This window comes from Ascaphus truei, chromosome 2, assembly GCF_040206685.1.
Source record: "Ascaphus truei isolate aAscTru1 chromosome 2, aAscTru1.hap1, whole genome shotgun sequence".
NCBI classification, from domain to species: domain Eukaryota; kingdom Metazoa; phylum Chordata; class Amphibia; order Anura; family Ascaphidae; genus Ascaphus; species Ascaphus truei.
The window spans coordinates 325280790-325306319 of NC_134484.1; the positions used below are offsets into that span (position 1 = coordinate 325280790).

General features: G+C 36.8%; 1 protein-coding gene across 1 annotated transcript; it reads left to right on the forward strand.

The window, feature by feature from the left end:
• The first annotated feature begins 6809 nt into the window (after positions 1–6809).
• On the forward strand, positions 6810–23775 carry INHBA (inhibin subunit beta A). Its single transcript, XM_075586597.1, has 2 exons — positions 6810–7556; positions 17537–23775. Exons 1-2 carry the CDS (start codon positions 7169–7171, stop codon positions 18382–18384), a joined length of 1236 nt encoding a protein of 411 aa, XP_075442712.1. The 5' UTR covers positions 6810–7168; the 3' UTR covers positions 18385–23775.
• Positions 23776–25530: the final 1755 nt, after the last annotated feature.

Below are 25530 nucleotides of genomic sequence, written 5' to 3' on the forward strand. Positions count from 1 at the left end.
GGCAGACAGCCTTTGGCACAGCTGAAGGGCAGCCAATGGGTGTGAGCCGTTTGCTGCCATTCACTGATGTTTGCTGGTGTTAAAGCTGCTCTATTTCAATCTGAAAGTCAGAAACCCTTTATCCCTTGTACCCCATTTTCCAACTCTATCTGTCCATGAAATGTCTCTGAATTGACTGTATAACCTCTGTTCTTTTAATGTAACCATATATTGTTATAACTCTGTGCCCAGGACATACTTGAAAAGGAGAGGTAACTCTCAATGTATTACATCCTGGTAAAACATGTTTTAAATAAATAAATAAGCATAGCTCAATGAGTGGGCAAGTGGAAAATTACAGGTGACAAGAGGTGGTAGATAAACCCTGGATGCAGAAGAACCACTTCTAAGTCAGAGATGTCAACCACCACTCTGTTTCCTTAAAACACAGCCCACCATGCCTTAAATGTACAGGAATCAGAGCAGTGATTGACAACTTTACCTCCAACATGATTAATCTGCTGCTACATTCTTTTTTAGTGCTACTCTTCTGAAGAGGGTGAGTGGAACTTTTTAAAAGAGGGAAGCCCTCATACTCACGTGAGTTTTATGACTTTGCAATCAAGATAAATAGAAAAGAAACTCACTTTGTGCGTCACTTATGCAAGCAACATTGGCTTATTTGTGCACAACTAAAATAGAAATTATCTGGCATTAACTATTTTTATTTAGCCTGTATACACTACATAGAAATAGTGAGTTTTGCGGTATGGCTTTCATGCGTTGGTGGCAGAAGGAGTTGCTCAGTTAGTAAGAGCACTGACTGAAAATAATGGCTGACTTTGAAGCAGGGGTGCCTGGTTCATATCTCGGTGTCAGCTTCTTGAGACATTGGGCAATTAACTTTATCTCCCTGTGCCTCAAACACCTAAAGGATATATGCCTGTAAAATGTTATGTACCCAGTGCTATATTGTAATTGTGAAGCACTCTGTCTCATTGGGATAAAAGTGCTATCTGAAATAAAGTTGTTAGTAATTACAGCATGTCTATTAATGTTTGCAGTGAATGTCGATGCAATCTTATATTCTTTGTAGTACACCCAATAATGGAATAGCTCCCATCTGCAAACCCTTTTTTAAATTACGGACAACAGATGGAATACTTAATTTACTGGTTTAATCCCAATTCAAATACTTTGAGATATATTAGCATGACTTATTCAGACTAACACTCTACCAATAGAACAAGCAAAACTGCAGCAGATACAGTAACTCCTACTTCAGCATTGAATACGGCGCCAAATTTAGAATGCAATCAACTGTTTAAGTTATATGAAGATTTAAACGGTGGCAGTCCCCTTAATAAAGATTTTTGTAGATTCTCCGATCCGGCTGCTCCTCCTTCTCTTACCGTGCACCTAACAACTGGAACAATATACCCAAGTCTCTCAAAGCCGCTACCGGTCTAAGTTCTTTCAAGACTAAAGCTCTCTCACATTTGGTCTGTAACTGTTCCATAGTGTACGCCTATAACATATATTATCTTTAACTGATCATGCAATGTCTTTAAATATACACGTAATGTATAACCCTGTTCATTTAATGTCACCTTCTACTGTTATCATACCTGTGCCCAGGACATACTTGAAAATGAGAGGTAACTCTCAGTGTATTATTTTCTGGTAAAATATTTGATAAATAAATAGGATTAACATAAGCAATATTTAAATGTACCTGTATGTTTTAATGGGCAAATACTAAAAAAAAGGGTGTAAGCAGGTAAATAGCTCCCTTTCATCATTATATTTGCATTTATTAGGATTACTTAATTTATTAAATAAAGAATGACTTGACCTCGGGAGTTGAAAATTACCCTGACATTTATTCAATGTGCACAAAATCAAATAGTGAAATGAACTGAAACACAGTTCCAAAAAAACTTTTTATTGTTACTCTAATCAATGATGACTACCTGTAACAAAAAAAAGCAGCAGGTAGTAAGAAGAAAAAATTATGCCTTTCGATTTTCATAGGTCATTCTCAATAGAAGACTCTGGCCTATTTTTTGAGTTGAAAGAAATTTGGGGAAATTCCTCCCTTGCTTTATTTACACAATCATTCTTTCAAATACGTTATTAGGTCTATGGGAATTGCCAGAATTTCAAACCTTTGTCTTTAATTGAGGACGGCTCCTTCATTTAGCTATCTTTTCCATCGTGGTCAACCCACTGAGAGTTGAAAAAGAGGCTAGAACCTTCTATTCGATGTGTGTACAAGAGAGGGAGAAGAGACTTTTTATGTATGTCAAGCAACCCTGAAAAATCTACGTGGTCATATGGTTCCCATTAGTTGCAAATGTTTTGTACAAGAGTGTCATTAAAGTACTTGTACAAAACTGCTTCTTTCACTCACCCCTTTGAATCAATCCAAGACTTTTTTTTTTTTTATGCCGGCGATTGTAGACGAGCAAACTTTTCATCTCCAATTTGTGAATCTTGAAAAGTTTGCATTTGTTTTCTTGACGTTGAAAAATATAACTTTTTAAAAAGTTTGCAAGTAAAAATATCCACAGCCTGAAATATGGCTTTGCTGTAGGGGGGTAGCCCTATTAAGTAGAGTGCCCATTGACTTATATCACTCCCAAAACACTTATCCACACAGCATGAGAAGAGATACCTGTGACCATACCTGAGATAATTGGGAAATAAGTTAAATTAAATGTGCAAATTACCTTATTTGCATAAACGTATTCCTCTGGCTTCCTCGCTTTGAAATGTCGAATTTCCACGCGCCCAAACATTTTGGCCTAAACTTTCAACTTCGAATGAAAGGTGAATGAAAGGTGGTCTGACGTAGGACCAAACTGGCCTAATCACCATTTTTTAACAAGATCACTGGTGACCTTTGTTACACCCGGAGTAGCAAGGTCGCCGGTGACATGTATACTAGTCATCTATATAATGCAACATACCATTACACATTCCAATAGTTCAAGGGGTTCACTTTTTGTTTTGTCATGTGAGAGGGGAAATGTAAAACTAGGCTCATACTTGATATGATCAATAAATACAGCCACAGCATTGACTCACCTTCCTGTTGCGTCAGTGAATAAATTTGTACAGTACATGGATTTGTTTCACATGAGCCCAATATAGGTGCATTGTGAGACGCCAGTAGGTTTTCTTCATCTGCCTCAGAACTGAAGAACTCATTATATTTTACTGCTTTGAATATAAAAAGTGTCTTGAATAGTAAAAATAATTTTTTGACTTGAAGTTAAGAATATATTTGTTTTTAAGTAGCAGTTTATATTCTTTAAAAAAATAAATATATATATATATATGGGGTGTGATGAAAAATAAAAAAAAAGTGCCCTAGATGAATATGGAGTTTTGTACTAGTGGAATAAACTTGTTAGTTTTGATAGATGACCTAGCATAACTTACTCTATGCATTGCATCCATCGTGGGAGCCAAGTGCTTGTGTTGTAAAATAAACTTGCAATAAAGAGCTTACTGTTTCCATTTAGACGCAATAGTTTTGGAAACACTTTAGGATTTCAAGCCTTATAATTATAATTAAGAACACAAAAATACATACATAACACACACACAAATATATATATAAATAATATGCTATACAGTGTATATGCTATATATATACTGTATACATACAATTACTGTACAATTTTCATATGTATGTGTACACATAAGTGCCAGAGGGAACTTAATCTTGTATATACACAGTTATGGCTCACAACATTGTTTTGGCATCCTCTATAACTTCCAAAATACTAGGGCTATTAATTACATTTATTATTTGTGATGTAATGTGGGGAGAAACACAATGTGTGCATGTCTATGACACACACAACGGTATTTTGTAAAAGAAGTAAGCCCAGGGTGAAATCTCTGCAGCTTACCACACACATTGCACTGTGGTTCTGCAAGATACACTAGTCTAGTTACTAGCCCACGTCCTGCTTACATGGGATGTAAGTAGCAAATCCCATTGTTCTTCTCTTTCCCATGTCGGTTTTCTAGCCAGTCTTGGAGGTCTCCCATTACACCAGTCCACTGCTCTTCTAATTTGCCTCTTTCGTGTGCCTGCGGGTGTGATGGGATCTTTCTTTCTTCTAGTTGCTCCCACTCTCCTCCTACCTGAGCAATTTTCTGCCTACAGGCTGGATGGCATTCTGCTACAGTTTTCTCCTGCAACCATCAGACGTTTTCCTAGGGCAGTGTCTAGAATTCATCCTGACTCTCTTCTTCTTCTTCTCTTGCATGTTCGAAAGGATATGTACTGTTTCGGACACCTCAAGCAGCACAAACAATAAAATAAACAATATAAAAATGTATGTATATGTACCTACAGTACAGTATATAGCTAGAGAGACAGAAACACACACACATATCTAAGATTGCAGGTCATGATATGAACAACGTTTTCTTTACAAGTCCCATCTGATTTTGGGTAAATAACACATGGCAGAATGGAAAGAAGCCACAAGTAGTGTACTAAAGGCCAGCATGGCAAAGTGACAATTTTGTTCCATTTAATTTCTCGCAGCTTCTCCCAATTAGTTGTCAGCAAAATGTTCAGAGCCACACTTTCTTTTTACTGCTACCACTAGCTTACTTTATTACAACTTCTGGTGGATTCATGACTTATTTTATCTATAGATTTTTGATTTCTATATAAATATATATCTATATCAATGTGTGTATACCTACAGTACACACACACACACACACACACACACACACACACACACACACACACACACACACACACACACACACACACACACACACACACACACACACACACACACACACACACACACACACACACACACACACACACACAGCTAGTTGAACTTTTATTTCTGTTTCAGACTTGAAACATGCTGTAATTACAGCTCTCTGTTGGGCTGTTTCAGAGAGACATGATATTAATATGTATTATTATAAGCCTTTGGTTACACAGGCGTTTACTCTACAATACACCATGCGGGCTAGCCGTTTCAGCAGCCAAATAAAAAAACTTTTGCACTGCAATATTCAGATGAAAGATGAACTACAGTATGTTATATTTCTCCTTATTTATCGTTTTTTATGGATTGATTTAGTGTTACCTGGTATTCCCATTCGGAACCAATAAATTTCATCAGCTTAAAAACACATTGAGAAAACTTTTTTACATATCAAAAGTTGCTGTTAACCCCAAAGTGACAGATTCAATCAGATTTTCACTACGGCAATTTATAAAACATAGTTGTGATATTTACTTCAAGTTCTAAGTAATTACTGTATATTAGAAAATGGTGCAAACACAGAAATCCTTTTTCATTTGCCTTTGGTCATGCAATAATAACTGTCAATATTGGGATGTAAAGTCTGCACCAATCATTCTTAAAATGAATAACTGAGAGGTGTGTTAAAGACAAAAACAGAAATGTTCTAAATTATATCTATTACACCAATAGTATGTAACGAGCATTGGCACATTGGTTCCCACAGATGATCTGCAGTTTGCAAAAAAAATGAAATATTTCATATATAATTATCTATATACAGTAAGTACCAATATGATGTTGTTCAAACTTTTACCTGTTATTTGTGCTAATCAGATTGTGTGCCGTGGGCACCTCTAGCAGTAGATGCAGTTTAGAATGTAATTACTGTACTATACTTCAGTGCTTGCATCTTAGGCCATAACTTACGTGGAGAAAACACTCACATTCTATCTTGCATACCAGTGAGGAGCCAGATCTTTTTATTGTCTCATTCTCTGCTGAAAAAAATATAGACACATTGAAAACAAAAATAGTTCATGACATCTTCTTATGGCGAAAATAAAAGAATTGAGAAGTTAATAAATTAACTTTATTACTATATGGCTAATTTTAAGTGTATGACATTTAGAAGCACAAAGAAAGCACACGGAAATCTTGCAACTTTGTTAGTGATAGACATGCTTTAACTTCAGTATGTTGATTCACATGTACTGCAATACAGAGAGCCACTGACTTTTTTAGTCCACTGAGCTGTTCACCAAGTTGAGTCGCAGGGATTTATTCTGTATGGCAAACAGTTAGCAGTAGTGTCATTAATAAGTGTGTTTGTTAAGTTATCATTCCAACTGCATTTAACGGGTTGTAGAAGTGGTAACAGTTTGGACTTTAAGTAAATTATGTACCTGGCTAAACTTAAACTTTGCTTCTATTCCACTTTATCCTTTGTTACTTTTTCTAGTACAATTTTGGGAACACATTTGCTAAAAATAAATAAATAAAAAAAACATTTAAAAAAAAAATTTAAAAAAAAAAAAAGTTTCCGAACTGTGATGAAATGTCTGATGTCTGTGAGCAATTTAAGCAGCGCTTAGAAAGCTCACAAAAAACTGAAAAAAGACAGTCGTAGTAGGGAATATAAGAATAAAACTATGAAAATGAAAACAGCACTGAAAACTGAAAAGAATAAAGACAGAACAGAGAAGGAAAATAAGGAGAGAAAAAAGAGGATTAAAGAAACAGTAAAGAGACTAAGGCAAGAGAATTGAATAAAATCAGAGACTGAAGGGAAGAAAAAAGGGGGAAAAGAAATAGAAAAGTAAGAGAAAAAGAAAGAGGAAGGAATGAAAAAGATAAAAAGGACAGGGAAAGAAGGGAAGAAAAAAAAAGATAAAAGGGAGGGGGGACGGTAAAAAGCATGAGCATGGGGATATTTGAAGAGGTGTGTACTAGGGAGAAATAAGCAGAAGGAAAGCAGCCTGTCAGAATATGTTCCTCCCCTTCCCTAATCAAGTCCTTACTCATACTGTAGACAAAACTCCCACCCTCTCTCATTCACTCACTCACTTCAGGCCAATCCTTCCTCTCTGTCTGTCTCTTTCACTCTCTCTCTCTCCTACTCTGAGACAGAGGCAGAAGTCAGAGCTGTTCTCACTGACAAGTATCCACAGCACTTATTTAATCCAGAGAGAGAGAGAGAGAAACTGCGAACCAAAACTTAACTACAAAACTTTTTGCTTCTGCTCCAGAGAATTTTCTGAAGAGAGGGGAAAAAAAAGAAAAGAAGAAAAAAAGTACGTTTTTGAGGGATAAGCTTCTCACAAAAGAAAAGAAGAGGAAAAAAGATAAAAGCAGAGTCTTTTAGAGGACAGCCTCAATAGCCTGGTGCCAGGATGCCTGTGCATTTGCTGAAAGGATTTTTGTTGGTACTTTGCTGGATTATAGTAAGGAGTTCTCCAACTCCAGGACCTGAGGGACACAGTTCAGTCACTGAATGTCCATCATGCACCCTCACTAGAATCCAAAAGGATGCGCCCAGTTCTCAGACTGACATGGTGGAGGCAGTAAAGAAGCACATACTGAATATGCTGCATTTAAGGGACAGACCCAACATCACACAGACAGTGCCTAAAGCAGCTCTTTTAAATGCCATTAAGAAACTGCATGTGGGGAAAGTGGGAGACGATGGTCAAGTGCAAATAGAGGATGACATTGCAAAAAGAACAGAAATGAATGAAATCTTGGAGCAAACTTCTGAAATCATCACTTTTGCAGAATCAGGTTGGTGACCTTAGCAGTAAGATAACGTTATAGCATTATTCTTGTGTGAAGCTGTCAGGTACTATTTTAAGAAATAGTACGAACCGTGCACTACAGGGAAAAGCAAGTATTACCGGGGAAACTCAATAATAAATGTGTTTGTTTTTTTTGTCTGATTTAAGCCTAGCTACAGAATGCTTGTTTACACTTGCTAAATTCACAGTGAATGAGCTACAGTATCTCTCAGCGATCTTTACAGCAGAGGGAGTACAAGCGTAGGGGGATGGGAGCTCTCCAAAACTGCTTGAAACCCCCAATTTAGAGAGTGTGAAAAAGAATATATTTAGACCCTGGGGTGTACTACATGATTAGCAGATAGTAAATGATATAAAACAACAGAACACAACAGCAATACAATAATCTGGAATAATAACCTATAATGTCAGGTATGTGCTGAAGTGATAATGTGAGGTATGTGCAAATCTTGGGAATACTGTAGGACAAGTACAGTGGTTTGTGTGTGCAATGCTGTAGAGAGGCGATTTAAAGAATGCGAAGCAGCTTCCAGCTGTAAAGTGCAGCAAGTAGATGAGTTTGCAGCCGCTGTGCATTTTCTGCCACCTTGGTAGCTGTATACTGTACAGTAGATATCTGACAGCACAGCAATCTTTAAAGTGATCAGTAGGAAAACCGCTTACCTCTCAATATAAAACAGAAACGGGACAATCTCCGCACTGAAACAACGTTGCACTGTGCACAGGAAAGCCTCGTTTAAAGATCCTAACAACGCCACCAGCCTTGATTGAGTGTGTTATGACACGGGCTCCTCTCTTCCATTCATAAGAATAAAAAAAAGTTCAACATGTTCGGCAGGCTGTGCTGAAAAGTGTTTGCTGCAAACAAACTGCAGGAAGCGGAACAGTGGGGCTGTCAAACCTCTGGGTTTGGTTTTTTTTTTTTCCCTCTCCCCACAGCTATTGCTAGCAGCAACTTTTTTTTAAAGAAACGGTTTGGGTGAAAGCATGTTGATCTCATAACTGAGCCGGTTTGCAAAGAATGCCATTGTTTTAGTGCAGCGTATCGTAGGCAAACTATGTGCGGGAACTCCTAGCAGTTTTGTTTAAAGTGCGCTGCAGCAATATAAACAATGAAGACAGCGCTCAGAGTTTCCAGTCTTGAAAACCTGTTGACTCAGATGTCTGCAGGAAAACCTTGCAGAAGTGTGCATGCTTCCCGGTCAGGCATTCCTGGCAGCTCTGTGCTGCTTCTAAGCACACTAGCCTGTATGAGCCTGTGTTATCAACGCTTTCATACACATAGTTTTGATGGATAGACTCCTTTTCAAGTAATGTTGTATAATCTCTCATTTTGGAGGGTTCTGCTACACTCTCTTCTGCAGTGCTTTGCTAACCCATACATAAGGGAAAGGGTTAAGGTTTTACAATAGACTCGCAAAATTCCCTTGCTTAGAAAACCCAGCTGCTTTGCAAATGATTTTCTTTGGCATACTGCACCTTCTCCCTACATACGAGATAAATATAGGTTGAATCCTTCTGGCTTTAACGCACTGAGGCCAATGCATAAAAAATATGTACATTTTTTTTTTCTTCAACGAAACGCTTACTAAGTCAAACAATCATTGAAAAGCTTAGTAGTTGCAGTAAATATTTTTTTTTTGTTCCTGCCACATACCTGGTTCAGACTAAAGATATATGTGCGTATTACTTAGTTACTGTTTCCTTGGTATCTATCCAGGTTCAGGCAACATATGTGCTCATCTTATGCCTTGGCCACCAGAGGTGTCTGCAATACCAAGATGTTCAGAAACTCATAATCTTCAACAACCTACTAATTCATGTCTCTGTTTCTTGATGTCAGGGCATGTGATAGTCTTAATTCAACTCCTTAACTGCATGACCCAGCAATACATTTCAGAGCAATCTAGTGCATGCATGCACCTTAACTAGATGTACAGAGCATCAGAAACACACAGGTGTTGATTTTTCTACAGAGCATTAGTGCCAATATAGAGTTTAAGTCGTTGATGAAACTTAATAAGGATTGTAAAAGCTTCTAATGAAGTAACTGATTTTTTTTTTTTTTTTTTTAAACATCAATTAAGCTATTGCAGAATGACTACACTGCAGCTGGTTTATGATGTCAACCTTTCTATTGGCTCCTCGGCTTCCATTGGGCTAGTCCACAAACACACAACTAAAGATTACATGATCTAATTTGGTTGGCTCGTAACAGTCAAAAGCATTTTTTCAGGAGGAGTGCTTTCTGCATTACAGAGAAAACTACCCAATTTCCAGGGTGTATAGTGACAAGAAGAAAAAAAAAGTTCTGAGGGAAGTAAATATAAACTTTCTAAAGTCACGTTAGGACAGGTGTAGTCACCAAGCCTAATAGAGTCCTTTGTGTATTCTTCCACTAGGCAGGCTTTTATAAATCGAAGATCAATGTTGCAAGCAAGAGCTTAGAGAATCATTTACTGCTTCATTGGTACCCAACGAAGTAGGAACAGATTATCTTCTTACAGTACGTTGGAACTCAAGATCAGATGCTTTTTAAACAACAGTTTGGATCTGAAATACTTTGATGGTCTGGATTTTTCAGACTGGTCTTTTTTTGGACACAGTCATAGAAAGGAAGGAGTAATCTTCAGCATATTCTTGAAAAGCACAAGCACAGTTGTTTCTGTTCGGGTCATGCCAAAGCCTTCTGAAATTACTTCAGTCAATGCCTCCCCTTTTTTGGATGACGGCTTATTAGTCAGTGAACTGCTAACACCTGATATAATGCCAAAATGCATATGATTATTCTGGCTAGCTGACAACCTAACTTCACATAATGAATTACACTTTATCTTAGCCAATTAAATAGATCTTAAATGCAGCAATGATATGTTCTGTTATACTGTCATAAAAAAGGTACAGTTCTAATATTAAAATGAGGTACAGGCATACCCCGGTTTAAGGACACTCACTTTAAGTACACTCGCGAGTAAGTACATCTCGCTCAATAGGCAAACGGCAGCTCGCGCATGCGCCTGTCAGCATGTCCTGAATAACAATACCGTCTCCCTACCTGTACCGAAGCTGTGCGCAAGCGGGAAGACTATAAAGCCTGTTACACATGCATTATTTACATCAGTTATGCACGTATATGACGATTGCAGTACAGTACATGCATTGATAAGTGGGAAAAAGGTAGTGCTTCACTTTAAGTACATTTTTGCTTTACATACATGCTCCGGTCCCATTGCGTATGTTAATGTGGGTATGCCTGTATATATATATATATGTATATGTATATATATATATATATATATATATATATATATATATATATATATATATATATATATATATGTATATATATTACAATAATGTTAAGCATTAGCGTTTAACTGGAACATGAAAATATAATTTTAAGTGCTATTCTCTTGCTTTTTATATAATGATTACTTGCCCATGCATGGACAAAGTCACTGGCAATGTATTGCTCTGTAGTCTGTTCTGCTGGTTAAAGACTTCTTAATTATGTACTGTATGTGCTCTGCATGACTCAATAATATTTGTACTTAAATGGCCACTAGAGGGCAATGACCACTACAGTCTACGTTCCACATGTTGCTTTTCTACCCACAATACTTCTATGTTCCAAAGGTACAGTTTTGGATATCTCCTGTCCTATCCCATGACAATAATCATTATCTAAAAGCAACATCTCCATTTCGTTCCAGATAAAAAGTTAAATATTGCGTAAAGAATAAACTGTATTTAACCAGACTGTTGGGAGAGGTTAAGGTAAAAATAAACAAATCAAATGATTACACACGTGATATCATTCTTTCAGAGAACGTTTAATACTTAATTGGTCTCTTAGTTTGCTTGTTTTATATGGACATGCTGTATAAGTCCTTATTCAATATGCTGTGATCCAGTGTTCCTGGCCCTGGAAAAGATTTTGGTCTCATTCATTTGAGTTGCATTGAATTCTTATCCAGCAGTGGGAAGCGGTTTCACAGTAAAGTTGAATAATGGCCAAAGAGGGTAATATTTTCCTAGGGTTGGATTCTAACATTTATCAGAGCTTTCACTAAAGTCTTACTTAAGCAGCTGACAGAAAAGACAAAAGTCACAAGAAATGTTCATTTTTGATGGGTACATACTGTAGCGTGGAGCCTTTTCATTTTGGAGAGCTACAAAGGGAGTCATTCTTAGAACAAAAGGAATGTTTACAATCTGAAGGCAAGTGGTAACTGAGAAGTAAAACTCTTTCAATCCTGGCACTTTACACACTGATAGGTCTGAATAAAAGATAATTCTTCCGAAAATTAATTCCTGGGTTAATATCTGGAGAAGGAGCCTTGCTTACATATCTTTTAGTTTTTAAGCAAATCACACAGCCTTGGTTTAATGCATTGGGCGCCTCTCTCGTAGCAAACTTGTTAAACTGCGTTTCATGCACATGGGCCTTAAAGTTTATTAAGTCTACCTGCACATTTAAACTGCCTACAGTGTTTCCTAACTAGGAGACAGAGAAGGAAAATAAATCTGGAACCCTTCAATCATTTCAACTGCTCTGCTCAAATGCCACCCCTTGTCTCATTTAACTGCATCAAGTCACCAAGAGAGTAACTACCACCACGAGGAAGGTCTCATCTGTTAATTGTTACTTGGGTTAGACTGCAACTTGGACAACATGACACAAAATAACCTTAGCCGTTTGTGGTTATACAGTTCAATTTCAAAGTGGTTTCAAACATTTTTCCCCATGAACATAAAATGCTGCTGCAAAAATGTGACAGAAAACCTTTCAGCAGAAATAGAAACTCCAAATTGCATAGATAGTTTAGTTGTGGATGATGTAACTGTTGGTATGCATATCGGCCAGGCGACTGCGTGCCATGCCAAGATGTCTTTTTTTAATTCACTACAGAGGTGAGGCATACACAGTGAGTTACACAAACACTGTGTATGTAACATCATGCATTCTCAAAGAGTTACTCATATTATGCCAATACTTCTAACAAGGTTCTCTTATATTGCCACTGTTAGCAAAGCTTTATTTGGGTTGCCTATTATTTGACACGCATTGGGTTTTGTAAAGACTGTTGCTATTCAACTTGTGTTGTTGCAAGAGACCATGGCTAGGATTATGTGAACATTTTGACCACTTACTGTACACAAAGTGGACCACTAACCTTGTGAAATATATGTCCAACAGTCAAAGTAAAAGGCACATTGTGCTTACTACCAAAATCTGCTTTATTCTTGACACTGCAGCACACGGCAATCAGTTCATAGTGATCCATCTAAAATAACAAGTGTAGAGAAAAAGCAGTTGGAATTTAATGTGCAACCACTGCTTCACAAATGTGGTCTGATTTGATCTCAATCCTTAAGGTAACAGGAAGCAAAATATCCGATTGTGTCTCACTTACATGTATACACGTGTCTCAGTTCCATGTATGTGATACACTAATATCAGATCCACCACACATCAATAACAAGGGTCCTGCATTGCTAAATAAATGCATAACTAAATCCAGGAAGCAGTGTTAAACATGTGTAGGGCATAAGCCTGTGGAGTGCATTGTGTGTTAGCGACATAGTAACCTAAATATCAGAGGGCAAATGTTCTGAATGTAAAGTGTGAATGTGTTGATGGGTGAAACAATATCATCTTGAAAACTTCTTTACAAACTAAAGCAGTGTATGCTAAAAAACAAAATCCCTATGGTGGAGCTCAGCTTAAATTACCCCAGATAAACTCTGCAGTGAAACAGTATTAGTCTTTGCAATGCAAATAAGTAACTAAAATAGTGTTCTCACAACCGTGCAAAATCTGTGCAGATTTTTAATAGGAGTAAAACTATAAATTAATTCTTATTCACCAAATTGCCTTGTTTCCATTTTCAATATAATATTATTATTTGGAGGAGGTAGCCAATGAATAGAAAGTATAAAACTGCTACATTCTAAATGTATAACTTATAATAATGCAAATAAATGAAAGACCCGATTCAATATTGTCCATACAAGTCAATAGCAGTTTTCGGCCGATCTCGGTGTGATCGGCCGCTTCAATATTGAGTCAGGCCTAGGATGGGTGATATCCGTGTCTATGAAAGTAGACAATGGAGATTAGTGTAAATATTTGGTGGTATCCGCTCTTTAGCATGACCAAGAAGAACAAAATTGGTTGTCTATTTTTTTCAACACGATACACAAATACATGTAGATGAGAACACACTTTCCCATAATTGTCACTTAACTATGCCCGAATAAATGCTCTAACACATTTTATTCAAAAGGCTACTGAATATCTAAGAGCACTAGTTTGAATGTAATTGATGGTTGCAGTATTTATGCAGTGCATAAAGCAGTCGCTGATAAAGATTATAGCTAGTTATTACACTAAACTATCATTATTGTGGTAATGATAAATGTGGTAAATGCCACACCTAGGCACATGATAACACAAGTAAATATATAATGAACACCCTCTCTTCAATAGCTATGTTTCCTACGATCATTCTAAAGTCTCGCTTACAACATCAGTAATCAAGGTCCCTTTTGCAAAGCCCTGAAATCCACACAGGTCATGGGGCAGAGACAGTAGCTACATAGTAAGCTATTATTCACTGATTATACAGACGCAACACTCCAAATATGAGTTTGAGGTATGGCATACTGTAATTGTAAAAAATAAAAACAATAAGGTAGATTACAATCAGATAATAACATGAGGGTGGTATCATCGACATTCATATCTTTTAGTGATTTATTAGTTTGTGAAGCCATAAACAAGTTTTAATAACTTTTAAAGGAGCAACCCAAGCCGCTTTTTGTTGTAGGTTTTTTTCTCTTCATTTTTTTAATACAGGGTTGAAGCAGGGGGTGTCCGGACCTGAACCCCATTCATTTCAGCTCCAGGGACCCCATGCTTCCGGAGATTCTTGCCTCCGAAGGGGGTGCCATTATCTCTGCAGTTTGTATGCCGTTTTCAGCTTCCTCGTCACATGGGCCATTAGGAAGCTGCACCGACATTATAATAATGGTACTACATGGGATGTAGTGATGTGCTCTGATAAAACAGCTAATTCTGCCTTTTCAGGGAATGTTTTTCATTTGTAGAACCCAATGCTTTGTTCAGGAGACATGAGCAGCTGAAATATCAAGTGTACAGGTCAAAAGAATTGTCTCCCCAGAGCCTAGTGCAGTGAGGCGTTAGAGATTTTTAAAACAATTTTTAAAACTAAATTTTTTTTTTTAAAGGAAATGCTCAAGGGACAAGATATTTGCATTATATTAGTTAAACTCATTTAGTCTCCTGGGGGCTGGGGGATTTCTGCTTTTAAATAAAGATCAAAACAGTATCAAACTTTTGTGAATTCAAGCAAACACCCCAAAAATTATCCTACAACATATGATCCTAAATTATTTACTAACTCCATAAAACACCTTCTGGTACCACTTAGTAAATAAGGCCTTTTGTATCACATTCAAGTGAATGGGTCGTAGGAGTAACAACGCTTATTAAATATGGTCCTTTTTGGTCCATTTACATGGTCCTTCAGGGGTGTCTTATGGACTGGCACGTCTAAGTAAATATGTCCCCAAATGTCATATCAGACCTTTTATTTTTTTCTTCTTACAAACTCAACCTCAAAAACTATTGTACTGTATGATGCATTGTGACCTAGCCTAAGATACAGTAGCTACTCAAGATCGCCATAAACTTTTACAACAACTATCAATAGCATTACCATTTATACGTTTCAGTTACCATCAGCATTTGGCACGTTCCTTCAGTAAAAAAGTGAAAACAAGCCTTTGTAGGAATAAAGTGAAAGCCTGTAAAACTCCACCAACTAGTCACCACCTAATCCACTCATGTCCCATTGTTCAAGAACGGTGTTAAGCTCTAGAAAGAGTTTGAAACATTTACATAGTAAAAAACTAATTTAGATCTCTTAAACTGTCACCTTAACTAATAAAGTAATACTTGTTTATAATAAGAAACGTTTAATTCTCTCATGATCAAATAACCCAGCAGAACTTATTACTCATATCACCCTCTGCCAAGAACATGGAGTCTTTATCAAAGGAACTCCCCCTCATCACGATCAGCATCATTATGCCAACAAGTATATGCACAGGAGAAAACATCCCAAAATAATCTGTTCTCTGGCTTTAGCTTATTCCTCAGCATATTTACCACCATCGTACTATAATTAACATGTGTACAGCATGTTAAATTAGGAACAAAATTGACAGATAGATGTTATACAATGACAAAGCTTCATCCAAGCACTTTAGTAAAATTAGCTCATTTAAACTGTCATACAACAAAAAGACTGCACTGGAAATCTAGTATTATCACCTGTGTGATCAATTAGTGTGTATGTTTGTTAAGAGTACTGCAAGTCAACCACTACTGGAGGTCATATCACCCACATCACACTGACCTGTACCTATTTGGCATTGATGATAAAACTCATCCAAGTCTAATCCTGTAGGTCAAAATAACTTTAGGGTCTGTAGATACACATATATAGATTAGAGTTGCCGAAATCTCGAGTACCTCAATAGTATTTACAATGCCTAGTCTGCTGATTGCAAACGGTTTTCAGGGTAGGCTACAGTACTTTCCCTGACTACGGTGTTGAACTCAGACACACAGCATTAAAATCTCTTTAGCATTTATTTGAACTCTGGACATTTTCTGTCTAGTAGTTCCCCCCCAGCTCCCCACCCCCCTCCCCCCCACTGGTCTACATTAGCATTATATGTTTCAAATCAATAGGAAGCTAAAATGTGACACACACCGTATGCTCATTTGCATGACATTGCTTGCCATTCCGTGTCTGCTCTGTAACCACTGTATGACGTGACAATGGAGTGAATGAAGAATATTTGGTGGAAAACATGCAAATGCACTTTTAGGTCCTTTGTATTTCCTTATTTTCCAAACTTTGCCAATCTATAATCACACGCTACCACATTGTCTGCTAGCATTGGTATATCTCTGTAAGTTCACAATATTTTTCCAGTATCCATGGCAATAAAGCAACACACTTTTCACTCTAGATTTTGCAATATGATTTATGGCCAAACAATGTAGCTGTTAGGGGGACATCTGTGCCTTGTTGTGGAAAGTAGCTACAGTATTTAAGGTATTCATCTATTGGCTCAATACCTAACTAGCAAAAATATTACATGTCAAATGTTTATTTTCACATTTGAAGTATCTAAAATATCAATGTCAATCACCTTCAAGAGTGGGCTAATTACCAATTCAGTGTTTTGAGCCCTGGAGATTCTGAGAGTTGATAGGTCAGACTCTGATTTTTATAATGATGGGACACGGGCAAGAAAGAAGTGTGAGTCAAATAACGCCCGAGTAATTGAGAAGTAAAACTTTAGCACAACTGCATTACGAAAGTAATTCTGTTATTTGTAGAGAAATTGTATTCATGCTGTAGGTTTTAAACGTCATTAATCTAGCAACATGAATTCAGTAATGTTTTAGAAAGCCTGAATTCATTGTCATTTTATAAGCATTAAAGAAGATCTGTTTTATCTATAATGTGCAATATAATACATTTGACTTTCCCTTTTGTACAAATGAAATCATACAGTACTTTAATTGAAAATGATTTTGTTTCAGTAAATTGAGAGAAACCTAGTTTATTCTGTGGAACATCTGAAAACACTTGAAGGTGTGCTGGCAGATAGTGATAAGTTCAGTAGACATTGTCCTAAGACAGAATGTTACGGAGGAATGTGATGGAGATATATGTAAAGTGAAGTCATTGTGGTGTGGAGTGAGAGGAACTTGGAAAGCCTAAAGCGAGAGCTATTGATTCAACTTCAAAGAGAGTCTCTACCTATTTCTCACAAGCTAGTTTTGATCCTGGTGTGAATTACTACATTCAAAATCATGTACTAACATTTCTATTTTACGCTCTCTCTCTCAATACCCAGGGCCCACTAAGAAGGTACTTCGCTTTGAAATTTCCAAAGAAGGCAACAATTTATTGATAGTCGAGGAAGCAGAGCTGTGGCTCTTTTTAAAATTGTCAAAGGCCAATCGAAGTCGGGCAAAACTGACCATTCGCCTGTACCAGCAGCAGAGAGGTCAGAAGGAGCATCGAGGGACAGAGATGAACAAAAGTGAACCTCTGATTGCAGAGAAGGTAGTGGATACAAGAAAAAGTGGATGGCATACTTTCCCTGTATCTGGTAGTATTCAGCGTCTACTAAACCAGGGCAAGTCATCCATGGACATCCGAATAGCTTGTGACCAATGCCAGGAGTCAGGGGCTACTCCTATCTTGCTTGGGAAAAGGAAGAAAAAGGATGATGAGGACAAAGAAGCAGGTGCAACTGGAGGTGATGAAGAAAGGGAGCAATCACATAGGCCTTTCCTAATGATTGTGGCCCGGCAGACAGAAGAGCACCCTCACCGGAGGAGAAAACGTGGTTTAGAGTGTGACGGCAAAGTTAGTATCTGCTGCAAAAAGCAATTCTATATCAGCTTCAAGGACATAGGGTGGAACGACTGGATCATAGCACCTACTGGTTACCATGCCAATTACTGCGAGGGGGATTGCCCCAGCCACATTGCTGGGACTTCTGGTTCATCCCTCTCCTTTCACTCCACAGTCATTAATCATTACCGGATGAAGGTCCACAGCTCATTTACCAGCATCAAATCCTGCTGTGTCCCATCCAAGCTGAGAGCTATGTCCATGCTGTACTATGATGATGGACAGAACATCATTAAGAAGGATATCCAGAACATGATTGTGGAGGAATGTGGCTGCTCATAAAAAGAAAAGAAAACAAAAAAACACTATTATAATTATGTCCAAAATACACTAATCAAGAACGTGCAAATAATTTGCAAATAAGCAAAGCTCAAAAGTCTGAGTTGACGGGGGGAAAAAAAACTAGAGACAAAGGAGGAAAAGTTCCAAACCTGCTGCAATATTTATCTAAAAGGGACTGGTTTGCCCCTAATAGCCAAGAGTTTGGATATTATACCCATAGGCACAAGTCATACCAAGAACATACAAAAAAGATATCTGTATATTTATATATACATAATATGTATATAAATAATGTTTGTATAAATATATACATGCGCATATACATATACCTGTATATGTATAGATAGATATAGACCGATCCATACCTTAAAGTTAGATGCTCTGTTCTCGGTAACCAATTCATATTTTGGAAGAGTAAATCTATTGCGCAGGTGATCTCACCTTCTTCCTCTGCACTATTATTGCAAAAAAAAAAAAAAGAAAGAATACAAAGTTAAATTTCACTAAGGTGCTTAAGATCTTAGAACTATGCAACCTATTGGGTTTAAAAACTGTTTACCTGACAAAGAAAAGAAAGACTTTTCAGTGGAAGTAACATGTTTAATATTTTTGTTCTTTCATGAGAGATACTTGAAAGGAACATGTTGGTCCAGACGCTGGAACCAAACATTTCTATATTTTGTAAAGTTATTATTTTTTTTTTATTGTTTTTTTTTATTTTTTTTATTTGCACTACAACAGTATTTGATCTGTCTAATATCCTTATTTATCATGTATTTTTCGAGAGAGGTTTTAAGAGCTGCACTTAACATGAGCTATATCAGAACTGCTAGAGCACACAACAAAATAGCTATTTTTATGACTATTTTCATTATTTTTTCTACCTTAAAAACGAGACACCTACACCAAAGACATTTGTGTGAATATTTAACAGTCTGCCTGTGGTTGATAATCACTGAGCAAGTGGAAAGGAAGTATGTAAAGGATATAGTGTATATAGAAAAAAAATGCATTGAAGACAAAATTTTATTTTCTATCTACATTCATTTCTGGGTATTTGTGCTGCTTTTCAGCAGTTTTCTTTTTTTTTCATTAAAGGGGGAGGGGAAAGCACTTCACTAACTTATCTTTATGGCATTGTTTTATTCATTGGTTATCCCTTGTACGCACTGGTTAGCCGTTTTATCAACCTTTTACTAAAATAAGACGTGTCTGTTTGAATTTTGGAACCTTAAATCTCCAAAGCAAAAGCATCCTGCAGAAAACGACATTGTCCTGACATAAATGCAAGCTTCATACTGTTAAGCACACAACTATTTGTGTTGGGAAAACATCACTGCATTATGAGCAAAGTATGTTTTTCACTTCCCAGCTCCCATAATATATTCCTTTTGGGGTAGAAGTTTGCTCTGTTTTTGTCCTGTAGCGCTAGACTATCAACCACTGGTTAAGGACAGCTGTTAATGATTTTGCACGATACGATCTTTCCTGTGGCAGCACCTAAAACGTCATTGCGGTAGGGGATGCAGTTTAAAGTCATTTAAAAGAAATTGTGATACATTTTTTTTTATATATATACAGAATCTAAGCAAAAGGAAAAAAAAAAACACAAAAACAAAAAATTAATTCATGTGAGTGGGAGGGAGTGTGAGAAAAAGCTTTTCATTTTGTGTCATTTCTATAGGGATTGGAATTTTTCTGCCAAAATTCTTTATGCATTCATGTGTTTTGTAAGTATGTATATCTGTATAAGGTGCAAAAAAAAAATCCTTTTCTCTGTTGTATAATTATCAAAATACATGCTTATAGGTATTTTCTATCTAATTTATTCCACAGTATTTAGCTTGCATTGTAAAGCAAATGCTTTATTCATTTATTTGCTTTTTATACAAATACCATTTTTCTGACTTGTTTGCAAAAAAAAAAAAAAGAAAAAAAAAGGAAATGAAAAGTAGAACATATTGTGAGATTTTTACACTGTTGTATATAATTAGAGCCATTTTTAATTGGCAAGTGTACGATGATAAACTACAGTCGTGCTAAAGTCGAGCAAAATGCGTGGCTCATGAAATCTCATGGTTTTTCAGGATTAAAGTATTACATACTACTATGTAATGCAACAGCATTACACAGTATTTTCATAACTTATTGGCAACCTTTACTATTCAGAAAGGTTATTTTTGTTATGCCACTCTCAAAGGAAATTCCAAACTGTCCCCTACGTGCTTACCTTTGTGATGACAATATTTTGATCATAATATGACGAAGATTTAAGACATACCACTAGGCTCTTTAGGAAGGGACACGCCATTAAAACAAACGGAACCTGCCCGTTATTCTCAAGCGTGCAGTATGTCCTCACTATTAACTCAATGCTACACCCAAAACAGATAGCAAGTGAGCATATATGTTCAAGTCACTGTCAAACCATCAGCCCAAATAGTCTATTTACAGTGCCACACAGGTGGATCACGACGCATTCTCTCTGCAAGGATTCAACAATATCACACTGAAAATTTTGCTACTTTGGTCAAGGTCTATACTTCAGGTAGTGGTTTGACTCACAAGTTCTGTTTAATTAGTCACAGTTTCTCAATGTCAATTGAACCAAAAGAATGAAAAAGCAAAAAAAAAAAAAAAAAAGGCGTAAGGTTTAGGTTTAGGTTCCCTCCAACAGATGTTATGTCAATCCTGGAAAAAGAGCACAAAATCACATAGTTGTAGTCTTTGTGGGCAGATGCTGTAGTTACAGTTGGTCACCATGGGATCTCTTGAGGTGTCAGCTCATCAGAGTATGAACCAACTCCTGGCCGCTTGTTTTGACATGCCACATCTTGTAAAAAGTACAAAAGTTTCTCATGGTGGTTATCTGCCTCCTTCAGAAATGTTTTGGTTGATCCTCTTCCCTGAGGCGCCAGAAACGACTTAAGCTCCAACTCCCAGAGAAGCTGGCTAGGGTTTTGCAGTGTCTGCTTTGTATAATGCTTCTCGTTTCATGCTGATATCCACATCAACTTGATTTCTAAATGTAAATATACTTACAGCACATACAGTGCCGATATTTATTATGTCCCCTCATTTCAATGCTGCCACTTTCCAACACGATGGTAGTAAGTTCAATGAGTGACTCACCTAACCACTTATTATTTTAGTGTAGCATACATGAGTTCACTCATTGTGTCTATGTTGTCCATGAAAAGACTTGTATTTAAATATAGCCTGTGTATTTGTGAGCAGGGGCTGTGTACATTGTATGTTGGTATGTGGAAAATAGGGGTCAGTCAACACATTTATGTTGAGTCGAACCTTATTTACTAAGCTATTAGTCACTATGAAAGCCACAAATGAAAGCAAAAGAAAAGAATATGCCCCTTCAGCAAGACTTAATAGTCTACAGGGAGAGAAGGAAGTGGTGATATGATAATGCAAAATGAGAAAGGAAATAATAGTTCTGGACGTTATGATTTAGCTCATTCATACCATACCTTCAGCAGGACTGTTCTTGTTATGAACTATGCTCATGGCATTTTCATTGATGGTTAATTTATGTGGAAAGCAGAGGAAATCGAAAACCTGCATGATAAGATGAGAGAAAAATGGGATGTTAATCAAGGCTGACCATTGCTGAACAGCATAAAGGACAATTTAGTTTAATGAAATCTGCATGTCTACAAATAGCAATAGAAATTGCTTCCACATTTAACCAGTTGTGCAAGACATGCTAAGCTGAAAACAACCATCCTTTTTAGGTAGCTGTGCAAAAAAACTAATTACTTGTAAATGGTACCACATTTCTCTGAAGCCCTCAGCCTCTCTCTCTCCTTATCCCAAAATTAGCTTTTCATCATTTTCCCTTTTGTTTGTTTGGAGAAGGAACCTTTTAATGTCAGTTTATTAATCTTATTTCAGAAACATTTACCCTGAGAGTAAAATGTATTTTGAGTATTTCAGGTTTTTTTTAACACAGGCCTTGATTTGTACAGTATCTACAAAACATATAGGATTTTTTTCTAACGTTGAGTTGAAAGACATTCAATTCAGCAAAATGTACAACTACAAAGTGGGACACTGATGGGCACATTCATTAGAAAACAGACAAATGAAATATAACTTTGGCAAATGTATCCTTAAAGCACTTGTATATACAGTATATGGAAAAATCTACACGCTTCCTTCCATGTGAATATTGGTGGACAATGTAGTGTTTAGCAGAACCCCCCAGAATGTTCTTATTTGTTTCTGTGGGTGGATTTTCAGTTGCTGGGAAAGTCCAGATATTCACAAAGGAATTTGTCCTCAGACTGAGCCCATTCCTACTCGCAATTAACATTTTCACCATTTTCATGTGGCTAAAGTTATCAAAAGGCACTTCAATCGTTCATTTGCCATTGCATAATCCCTTGCTAGGGAGTGTTACTTAGTGACATTGCAAAAGCTTAGATGTATATCACCGAAATACTCAACGGGGTTGGATTTTTATTTCTGCAATCCCAAATTCTCACAATAACTTCTTTGCTAACCAATTCCAAAACATGGCTCTACATCAGAGAAGGGAGGTTGACTGAACATGTTATGATGACTAAAACTTACAGTCACAAACAGAAAGATACATTCTTCTTCTTCATTGCTCTATCCTAGATTTCTTTCATTTTTAAAAAGGCACTTTTTTCATTGCAATTCCCAAGAGGTTCTTCCTTTTTTTGTTTTTTTTTTATAGAAAGAATTGTGCTTTCTTGCTCTAATGACCAACTTATTCTCCCCAAAAATATTTTTGTTTGCATTCCACTTTCATTTTTTTTTTTTTGCATACTACATGAATTGCTTTAACCGATGTCCGTTCTGCTATATGTAATTAAAGTTGTTAATTTATATGAGAATGGTTTCTTAATATTTATTGTGTAAAAGGACTGGTATTTTTTTTATTTACCGTTTGTTGAAAGAGATATGTTTGCATCTGTTTATAGTAGAAATTATTTATTTTGACAGCATTCCATTCAATATGTTATGACATGTGGAAGGTATGCTAGCTGTACATTTTAGTGGGAAATACTCAGCAGCTCCTGGTAGATTTTAAGATTTATGATTTTTTTTTTTTGTTTTTTTTTAAGAGATCTGTTTGAAATAGTTTTTTCTTCCTTTTTAAAAACTTTCTGAAGGGTTTACCAGGAGTCGCGCCATGCACTCATGTGGGTGACTTGGTGACACCTAATTTGCAATGTTGTTAAGAAGGGAGGAGAGGGAAAACAAAAAAGGAGGTCATATTTTTTTTAATGCGCGCAAGATGTTCGGGTCGGATACAGTTTCACCTTGATCTTTTGTTACCTTGCCCATTTTAAAAACAATAAATGAAACAACTTAAGTGAGCTAAATAAAGGGAGTTTCACTGAGAAATGTGTGTTTGTCATTGTGTGTTTTTGTTCTGGTGGGGTCCTTTGTAATGGGATGGACAGGAAGTGCTATAAATAAAACGTGTGCTGCTCTCAATAGGGCTTTCTTGGGAGGGACAGTCTGACTAGACGCTTGTTCCTTTTCCTTAACTCCAGAATATATTGTGCAGTACATGCATGTAATTATTGTGAATGTCTCTGACATGAACTTCTGAAGACGAATGGTGCACTCCACAAGATAAATAAGGGCCTTGTATTTTCAATTTAATAAAGCTGTGGGATATTGAAGACATTTTGCTTTGTGAAAGAAAAAAAAAAGATACAGATGTTGACAACACAAAGCAGATAAGACCCAGCTGAGATGTACTGCCCCCGCTAAATCTCCTTCGGTTGTTTCAGTTTTAATAAACATGATGTTTTTTCCTTTGCATATAACATTTTTAGAATCTCTTACTGTGTTTACAATGAAAAACCACACTAGAGATGTCACATGCATCCACTATACTTTTCTTCTAGTGTACTTCCCGGAAAAGATTTAGTATCTGCGCCCCTTATTCTATCACACGTTTCTCCCTGAAAAATGCTCCACACTACATTTTTAATGGCCTCAAAGATCTCCAAAGCCTCTCTCATACCGTCTTAATGATGTTTAAAAAAAACATTCAGTTGTATAAACACTGGAATAAGGTTTTTGTTTGTTTGTTTTAACTAAAGTTTCCCTGTTGCAAAACTGGTGAAAAAACAGTGCAAAAGAATTATATCTATATATATATATATATATATATATATATATATATATATATATAAATATATATATATATATAATCAAAAAATAAATAGATGATACCGTTCTGTGGCTAACGAAATTCTTTTATTTGTGCGAGCTTTCGAGATACACTGATCTCTTCTTCCGGCGATGTTACAATGAATGAAGCAAGGATTACTTAAAAACAGTGTCTCTTGGAATGTTATCTGTGCTGGTCCTTCCCCCGGTGTGGATGAGATTTATGGCTGGAGGTGTCAAAGGGTAACTGAAAGCAAGTGAAGAAAGAGTGTGTATGTGTATCAGTGTGAATAACAATGAATTGAGAGCCCACAGTATAAACAGTGCTCTACACAAGGTGTGTGTGGAGTGAGAGGGGATATAAATGGTGTGGGTGGGTGTGGAAATGTGAGAGTTTGTAGCACAACTAAAAGTGTATGTGGATACTATGTGGTCCCTATTGGTGTATAGGGATGGAAAAATAAGGAGTATTAGTATGTGTGAGAGACAGCTGTGTGTGCATACATATAGCACAGTATGTACATACATGGCCTTTAGCGCTCATGGGAAGAGAGTTCGCTAGTGTCAGTAATGACTCATAAAATTTCGATCTCTGTTTAGGCCACTGCTAAGTGTCCCGAACAGTTGCATAAATTTGTATTCATGCAACCGTCTCTCTTTCGGGGTTTTAAGATTACCTTTGAGTATGGCAACCCTCAGATCGTTCATCTTATGGCCCCTCTCACTCCACACACACCTTGTGTAGAGCACTGTTTATACTGTGGGCTCTCCATTTTTATTCACACTGATACACATACACACTCTTTCTTCACTTGCTTTCAGTTACCCTTTGACACCTCCAGCCATAAATCTCATCCACACCGGGGGAAGGACCAGCACAGATAACATTCCAAGAGACACTGTTTTTAAGTAATCCTTGCTTCATTCATTGTAACATCGCCGGAAGAAAAGATCAGTGTATCTCGAAAGCTCGCA

Bases quoted from the DNA above. Each gene is read 5' to 3' on its own strand.
- INHBA (XM_075586597.1), top strand. From the start codon at position 7,169: ATGCCTGTGCATTTGCTGAAAGGATTTTTGTTGGTACTTTGCTGGATT. The intron at 7,557-17,536 runs GTTGGTGACCTT...CTCAATACCCAG, and splicing joins CATCACTTTTGCAGAATCAG to GGCCCACTAAGAAGGTACTT.